Source organism: Cyprinodon variegatus, unplaced genomic scaffold, assembly GCF_000732505.1.
Source record: "Cyprinodon variegatus isolate N-32 unplaced genomic scaffold, C_variegatus-1.0 Scaffold82, whole genome shotgun sequence".
NCBI lineage: Eukaryota > Metazoa > Chordata > Actinopteri > Cyprinodontiformes > Cyprinodontidae > Cyprinodon > Cyprinodon variegatus.
Window position 1 is genome coordinate 1,036,200 of NW_015150535.1, and position 8,504 is coordinate 1,044,703.

An 8,504-nucleotide genomic window follows, 5' to 3' on the forward strand; every position below is an offset into this window, starting at 1 on the left:
ACTTCTTTTATTATATAGTAAAAAAAGAAACTGCCATGTTGTTTAATGTCAACTGAGGCTGTTTGACCAAAGCAACATTTATCCATCAACAAAAATCCAGATAACAATAGTAAAGAGATTGCTTATCTCAAATATTAAGGTAAAAGAGAAAGAAGGAGAAGAAAATACAGGACAGTATACAGATGGACACGGAGAAACAAAAGACCAAGTAAAAAGAATAAATAAAGGGAAGTGAAAAGGAAAGGAGGCAGGAAGTGTGCAGAGTAGCATAGGAAATTAAAGAGAAAAACACATTTTCTTGCATGTTTCCTCATTATTAGAGGATTCACTCACATGCATGTGCTCCAATAAGCGAATGCAAACAGGTATAATCAGCATACCTGTTGGACTACATTCGAATCTTTGGCACGGTGTTTAAAAGACAATCGATCTCAGCGCTTTTGCCAGACTAACTGCATTTTCAATGTGCACAGGGGAACGAAGGGAAAGGACATCAACACCATCAAATCCCTCAGGGTCCTACGAGTCCTGCGGCCGTTGAAGACCATCAAACGGCTGCCTAAGCTGAAGGTACGGTAATTCAATCTGCCAATCACTATGAATGAATGTTCTAGAAGGTCTAATATTTACAGAAAAAAAATAAAAATTGTATTTTGGTTTCTGGATAGGTTTACAATCTCATGTTATATCATGAGTCACATATTTTAACCTTATATAAAGATGAAAAAAAGAGGTTCCCTGAAGTGTAGAATGTTATCATTTCAACTACATAGCCAATGAGAAATTCAAATATCTTGTTCAAACTTATGGACAGAGGCATTATAGAATAAAAATTTTTGCATGGGAAAAAAATTAATTATTATTGTTTTCTATTTATCTTTTGAGGGTAAACCAAAAAAAAAATGTAAACAGGAATACTTCATGTTTCCATTGTTAAAAAGGGCAAACAATCTTAATTATTGTCCATTTCTGAAGGTATAGTTTTTTTTGGTGAGGTCTCTTTTTGCTAGAAGAACAGGATGTGGGTCCCTCTCCTGAAATGTAAATCTACCAGGTCTTCTTTTTGCGAAAAGAGCAGAAAACTGGATTTTACATAAATCTATTAAATGCATTGTTATCAGCTATTTTTCATGTTTTTATAATTATCTAAATCAAAGGTGAAACTCTGTTAGCTTTAGTCTGAATTAGCTGCTTATACTTTGTTTACCAAAACTGCCAAATGCTGAAAAATGATTTTGCAAGATTTCTATAAACCTAATAATTTAACTAAATGCTGAAGTTGATGTGAATGTTTGTGTTTTAATGTGTTTAATCTGTCGGAACACTTTCTCACCACAATTTTAATGAAACTAACCTTTCAAAAGCTGCTTTGACGCACAGAACTACAAAAGTTATTTTTTTAAAGGTGAATTAGTTGCATAAATATTGCAAATGGGCTACTTGATGTTATTCCTAAAAGGTTTAATAAGTTAATAGATTCCTAAAAAATTGATTAAATTCGATATGAATTACGACAGAGTATCACAATCAAAAGCAACAAAAACGGAAAAGCAGCAGCAGCAACGGTAGCAAAAAAAACTCCAAGCATGATTTATTTTTCTTCTGATGGAAAAATGACAGCTTCTGTTTCCTAAATATTGGGAGTTTATCTTCCAGAGTAATCCCTCTGACAAAAGATCAGGAATCTTTCTGGGCTTATGAAAGTGGAAATGATTGAGATAGATCATGCTTGGCAGACAGCTGCTTGTCCCTGGCTCTTTGTGGATATTTGGACAGAGCGGTTCAACATCTCTGCTGCTGGACGAAAAGAAAAATATGCTTTGCAGAATACAACAACCTTTTGATGGGGATCACTCATGCAGCACCATGTTCATTGGTTAGATTGCATGTCAGAATAGATCAACAAACCACTTCGTCCTGAACAAACACATGATGGTAAAACCAAGAGAAAGACGGATGAAGGAGATACGTAGGGATTCACAGAAATACAACCCTTCTCTCTTGTAACCATTATGTACTCAAGTGATATCTGTAGATTGTTTAATATGTTGTTACAAATAGATTTCACTCTGTTTAGAGATCTAAAATTCATGTTGACTGCATGAAAAATAATTAAAATATAGATGCTGTAAAGTTTCTCTAAATCAATCTTAGTTATCAATCGTAGTTATTCCTTTTTAACTACTTCTATTTGTTAAATTTTAATACTTTATAATACATTTTATTTTATCATGGTTTTTATTCTAATTCATTTTGAGTTTTGGCATTTCACTTTCAATCTGTCTGTCCGTCCATCCATGCATCCATCTGCTATGATTCCCTTATGAAACCACTGTTGAAAAAAAGTGACCTGCTCAAGCTGCTCCTGCAGAACTACAGACCCATCTCAAACCTCTTCATCAATACGATGTTTGCTGTGTTTGAACAGCTGAAAATCTTCTTAACAGTCAGGCTTCTGTGCTCACTAGTGTACAGTCTTGACTCAATGACATCTGTATACATGCATGTCTTACGAGGACGTTAAAAAACGAATTAATGTGTTCTCTGTTAGTAGATTTGATTACTGCAAATGTGTCTTCACAGGTCTGCCTTAATGTTGATCAGACAGTTGCAGTTGATCCAGAATGCTGCTGCCTGCGTCCTCACTAAAACTACCAAAACGGAGCATAAGAGCCCAGTATGAAAATTGTTAAAATGGTTCCCCAAACCTCAGGGAAAAGGCTTTTAAATACTTCTGTTAGTTTAAAAACCATTGAATGGCTTAGCTCCAAAATATATTACGGACCAGCCTGGTTAGCCACACTGGCTGGTAAAGGCAGAATTCACAGGGTCAAAGGCAGGATTAACATTGCCAGCATTATCAGGTTGGAACCAATCAGATTCATGTGATGCAAAAACAAGCAACACACTATTTGTGCCATTTTGTAATCCGTGAAACATGTCAAGCTGCAAAGAAACTCTGTAATGACTGATTTTACCAGTTTGGCCTAAAAACCTGCCCTACAGGTAAAGTTAGGAAACACTCATGTTTTAAGTTCATTAATATACCTTTACCCTGGGCCTGGGACCACTGAACTGGTTGTCCCCCCCTGTCAGCAGGCGTAACTGTAACCTACAGATAGACACCTATACCTGACATGTACGTTTGGTTTTATTTTACAGGCTGTATTCGACTGTGTTGTGAACTCCCTGAAGAACGTTCTTAACATCCTCATCGTCTACATCCTCTTCATGTTCATCTTTGCTGTTATCGCTGTGCAGCTCTTCAAAGGCAAATTCTTCTACTGCACCGATGAGTCCAAGGGTCTAGAGAAAGACTGCAGGTACATCAGTATTAACAGGAAAAACAAAAGTTTAGCGAGTCTAACAGCAACACATTCCAATGTAGTAACCTGTTGATAAAAATTTTTAGTTTTTACTCTTGTTTTTCCTCACTTTCATTTCAGGGGTCAGTTTTTGGAATATGATCATAAAGAAGTGACTGCTCAGCCCAGAGAGTGGAAGAAGTATGAGTTTCATTATGATAATGTTCTCTGGGCTTTCCTCACGCTCTTTACCGTCTCCACCGGAGAGGGCTGGCCATTGTAAGTAATTTAAACACTTTTCTCTTGACTCCGTCTGTGACTGTATTACTGCGATTACACTATATTGAATTAGACTATTTACATTTTTAACATTTTAATTCATGGAATGTTTGACAGATAATCCCAACAGTGCATGTTAGTAAAAGTATGGATGAATATGCCATGGTCAGATGAGACCTAAGTGAAATATTATTAGAAATTATGTTTAGAGATCTATAACCGGAAAATACCATAAAATCGTGAAACTAGTTGGTGGCAGTGTTATGCTGTGGGGACGCTTACTAGTAGCAGATAGAGAAACTGGTCAGAGTTGTTGGAATAAATGAGATAGAACAGAAGGTTCTGCTATGGGCTTCATAAGACTTTCAAACTACCGTATTTTCTGGACTATAAGCCGCTACAATTTTCCCATGCTTTGAACCCTGCGACTTATACGAAGGGGGAGGCTTTTCAGTTGCTATTTTCCATACTGCGAGGGGTGGAAGTCAATGTTGGAAATCAAGAAGAATGGGCTAATTTTCAAGCTAACAGGAGCTAGAATTCTTATTTGTCCCTAATCTGGTGGTGTTATGTAGAGCTCCCCCTGCAGGTTTGGTGGTGAACATTTCAGTAGATACCAGCAGCTTATAGCCCAGTGCACCTTATACTGTAGCAGTTTTTTTATTTATTTAAAGGCATACTATGCAACATTTTTCAGTTAATTAATGTGTTCCATAACGTTTTGGATGATTAAAGGAGTCATTTCAGGTCGAACAAAGGTTTTCTCGGCCGCCCTGGTGGTCTGTGGGGGAAATACCACACTTGCAATTGCAGGAGCACCGACCCGCACCCACAGGCTCAGAAGTCTCGCGAGAGTCAGTCTTGCTTTACGGCGAGAACTGCTACACGCCCCCAGTTAAAAGCATCCTTGTTGCTAGCACAGTGGCGATATTTGTGCAGTTATCATTGCGGACCCAGCGAGGAAACAGCGAAAGCCCATGTCGGAGCAGGCAAGAAAGAGGAATGTACTAATTCAGTGCTCGAGGTACAAAACCACAGAAATCAGAACCCCCTTCCCCCAACGACAGTCAGATAAATGTATGGGAAACTCCAACTTGGCTAACTACAATCTTTGTTATTTAGACACATACATAACAAATAATGTATGAAAACATGCTAAATTTTCAAACTCGAAAATTGGAACAAAATAGTCACATACCGCAGTAGACATGGTGATTCGTTGCGTTTGCCTGTCTGCTAAGCTCAAAACAACCGTGCCTAGTTTGACGGAGAAACCAGGAAACCAGCTGAGCATATTTACGACAGTGCACTTTTACTTTCACCCTCTGGGGGGAGCCTCGCTGGAAAATCAACCCCGGTTGCATAGTATACCTTTAAACTTAGTCTGTGTGGCTTATAGTAAGGTGCGCTCTATAGCGTGAAAAATATGGTAAGTGAAATTCGTCTTCCAACAGGGTAATGATCCTTAACATACAACAGAAGCTGTAAAATAATTTATTAATGGCTATATCTGACAAGGAATTAGTGGCAAGGTTTGATACATTGATTTTCAAAGATGCTCTCCATCCACTCTATTTTACATCACACATTTTACATTATGCACTTTACATGGTCCATCACATTAAGATAAAGGGTTAAGAAAATATGCAAATTATTAGGGAGTGCCAATACTACAATAATTCAATACATTGTATTAAATCAAACAGAATAGTTTGCGGGATAAGCAAAGAGAGGTAAGCCATATTTTGATGCAGATAGTTTGGGTCCTGTGCATTTTTGTCTCTCTGCTTGTAATCCAAAATTTCAGATGTTAAACTTCTCATTGTTATTACCTTAAAACTTTCATGAATTGTTGAGACGAGGTTAGTTATTGAAGGTGACGAATAGAAAGATGTCTAGTTTAGTAAATAAAAGAGGACCAAACATTTCTGCTTCATCTTTGCTGAAATTGTTAAAAACAACTAACCATGGCCAATTATATAGTCTTTATGTCTCTGTACCGCTAAGAAAAAAATTATAGATGTACGTTTCTCTATCTTAATTTCTGCTGTTCCTGGTGGAAAACTTACAAGAGCTTTGCAAGTAGCAGTTAATTATACAGCAGCTTAGAGAGAATGTGCAGATAGGGATAAAAATGAAGCTTGCACAAGCTGTTAAACGCTCGCAGGAGGAGGACTGGAGCCCACGTCGACTCGCTGCAGACACCTGTAATCTGTGAATATTATATATAGTATTAGATTATTTAATTTAACATGTACAAGTCTTGAAGAAAGCTTTGATCCTTATCCTGCATGTGACTTTAAACTGAATTGATTACTGAGCTGTGCAAAACTGTAACAGCACTACTAAACATTTTATCATTGATTTTTATTTACATTTAGGAAACCAGATTTTTTTTTTTTTTTTTTGCTTTGGGAACATTTCTCTAACCTTTCTGAAGGCATTTTCTTTAAGCTGATATTCATCAATTTTTCATTTAGTATTTGTACCTGATGATAATAATGTGTAATTTCACCAGAAGATTATAAATATATTAAATAACTGGAGCTCAAGGTTTTAGCTAATGAATAGTTAATTGTAACTGAGGGTAAAACTAATCATTGATTATTAGTTAAATGATTATAACTGCAATTTGCTTACTCAGCAGGGTTTTTAGTTTTTTACATAAAGACCGGCTGTTTAAAATCTAGTTGTCTTCATCAATTCAGTAAGTGAAGTGAACTAGTCTCTTCATTTGGAGGTTACTGAAAGAAGAGTGAATCCAGGCGGAGGGATAAATCATTCACTGTGTAAAACAAAACAGACCACAGGTTAAAATACATTTGTATCTTTATTAGCTAATAATCACACAGTTTTACTGTATCTTATAGCTACACAGACACTACTGAAATTAAGCTCATGCAAAAATAGAAAACAAAAGGGAAAAATGTGTTTTAAGTGTCCGGTCAAGAGTCTCTGAATGTCCAAGTTTTCAGGCTTAATGCATTCAAAGTTTTCTTTAAAATAGCAGCAGATAAATGTGAATAACCCCGAAGCAGAGATATTACATGCAATCAAAACAGTGAAGTTTCATTTAGTTTTACAGTAAAAAGTTGAACGATGTTTCAGGAATGCTTTAAAATATAGTAAAGCTGGAAAGCATTTAGATGCCTGTTTGTTGACCACTGTTATTTACAGATTAGGTCTTTAAGTGGGCCACTCTAAAGCTTTCTTTTATTTTTTTAAGCAGTTGTGAGATGGACTTGTCACAAAGGCAAGGTCAAATATGCAGCTTTAGTACTTTTATTCAGAGACCACGGCGGGCCCAGATCATGACAGTGCCTTCAGTAAAGCATGATGTTATTTATTATTTTCTAGGGTTTTTAATAGTTTAACATGCAGCAGTGAGCAAACCTTAACCCAACACATATCCTGCTAACCAAAGTATTTGCTTTGCTGCTGCTAAGTGGCTATACACAAGTCTTTTTTCTCCTTCTTGTTAAAGACTGGTGGGACTAAAACCAGTTGGTTATATTGTCCTGCTTTTGGTTGGAGGTGGTTTAACTAGTCAAATCATTTTGCAAATAGATTCTTGATTTTTTTTTAAATTAATAAATAATGAGATGCTAAAATTTTGATTTTATACTAAATTTAGACTGGTTGACACTAAAACTGAGCCACTTGAAGAGTTCTGGATAGAACACATGTTTTTCTCTCTAAAATTGAAAAATGTTTTGATAATTTCTAGATTTTGACATTTGCTTTGCGTGGGCTTCTCTTTAAGCTAATGGCATGTGTTAGGGTATACAAAAGCTAACAATCAATTCCTAAATTAGTTGATGATACTTTCAATAATTGATTAATCTGATTATTTATTTCAGCCTTAGTTTTAACATAACGCTACATAACTACAAACACTACTGTAATCACTTAGTTCTTGCACCATCTGCAATGTCTCATCATGTGTACAAGTAGCCAGCCAGTAGCATGCCTAATGTTTCTAGGTCATGTCTCCACAAAGGAAAGGGCAAACCTTGGATTTTCATTAGCAAGACATAATGAAGTGGAAACTAAATGCTCTAATATTAACAAAGAAAATAAACTATTCCACTGAGAGAAAAATATATTATTTTATACCTTGTTCCTTTTCTTCGCAAGTCCCCCTGACACCATTAGGCTACATTGATTTACATAATCAGCTGCATTTCAGAGGAGATGGAACAGAGAGCACCCAAATTACTCAGGATTCCTATAACCTGAGATAGATTAGAGGAATGTTTGTTGAAAAAGGGTTGCTATTGGTGTCTGAGTTGGGGAAAAGCTGACAGATGGACCCAGTATTCAAGGAGAGACAGTCAGTAGGAAAGTTCAAAACGTTTATTAAATAAAACATAACAAAAGCGGAGCTGTGGCTCGCGGACACTGCAGGCGGTGGGGGCGGGTTACCGCCCAATCTCGGACACTCTAGGGGAGAAACACAGGTAAGTGACCACGATCATCTGACTGAAGATGATGTTCTCAGTGAGTCACTTACCTGGTTTAGCAGTCCAGACCAAGAATGTCCCAGTGCTGCAGTTCCAGAGGTCAAGCTGGAAGCCGATCCTGGTCAGGGATCCAGAACAGACAGGATCCAGATCAGGCAGGAACAGAAAAGGTAGCAGGATCCAGGCTTCCAGGCTTTAACAGGCTCCCAGGAGGGTTCAGAGTCTGACTGGGACCAGAAGCATGACCAGGTGGTCACGCACAGGAGCAGACAGGATCAGGTGCAGACAGGCAGGCTCAGTGGAAGAGGGTAGCCGAGACAGGACGTGGAACCGGAACTTGAAGCAGGACTTTAAACTGGTCTCCTCCCTGGAGCCAGGCTTACTGGATAAAAAAATGAACCTCCCCACATATTGAGCCAAAAACCCAGAGGACTCTAGCGGGGGAGGAACAGTGGAC

General features: G+C 37.5%; 1 protein-coding gene across 1 annotated transcript in view; it reads left to right on the forward strand.

Annotated features, from left to right (window-relative positions):
- Positions 1–8,504, forward strand: part of LOC107083739 (probable voltage-dependent N-type calcium channel subunit alpha-1B) — a 270,890-nt gene that overhangs the window by 201,404 nt on the left and 60,982 nt on the right. The window contains exons 31-33 of the mRNA XM_015373178.1: positions 474–570; positions 3,163–3,323; positions 3,447–3,584. Of these exons, the coding sequence (XP_015228664.1) occupies positions 474–570; positions 3,163–3,323; positions 3,447–3,584 (396 nt within the window). The remainder of the gene's footprint in view (positions 1–473; positions 571–3,162; positions 3,324–3,446; positions 3,585–8,504) is intronic.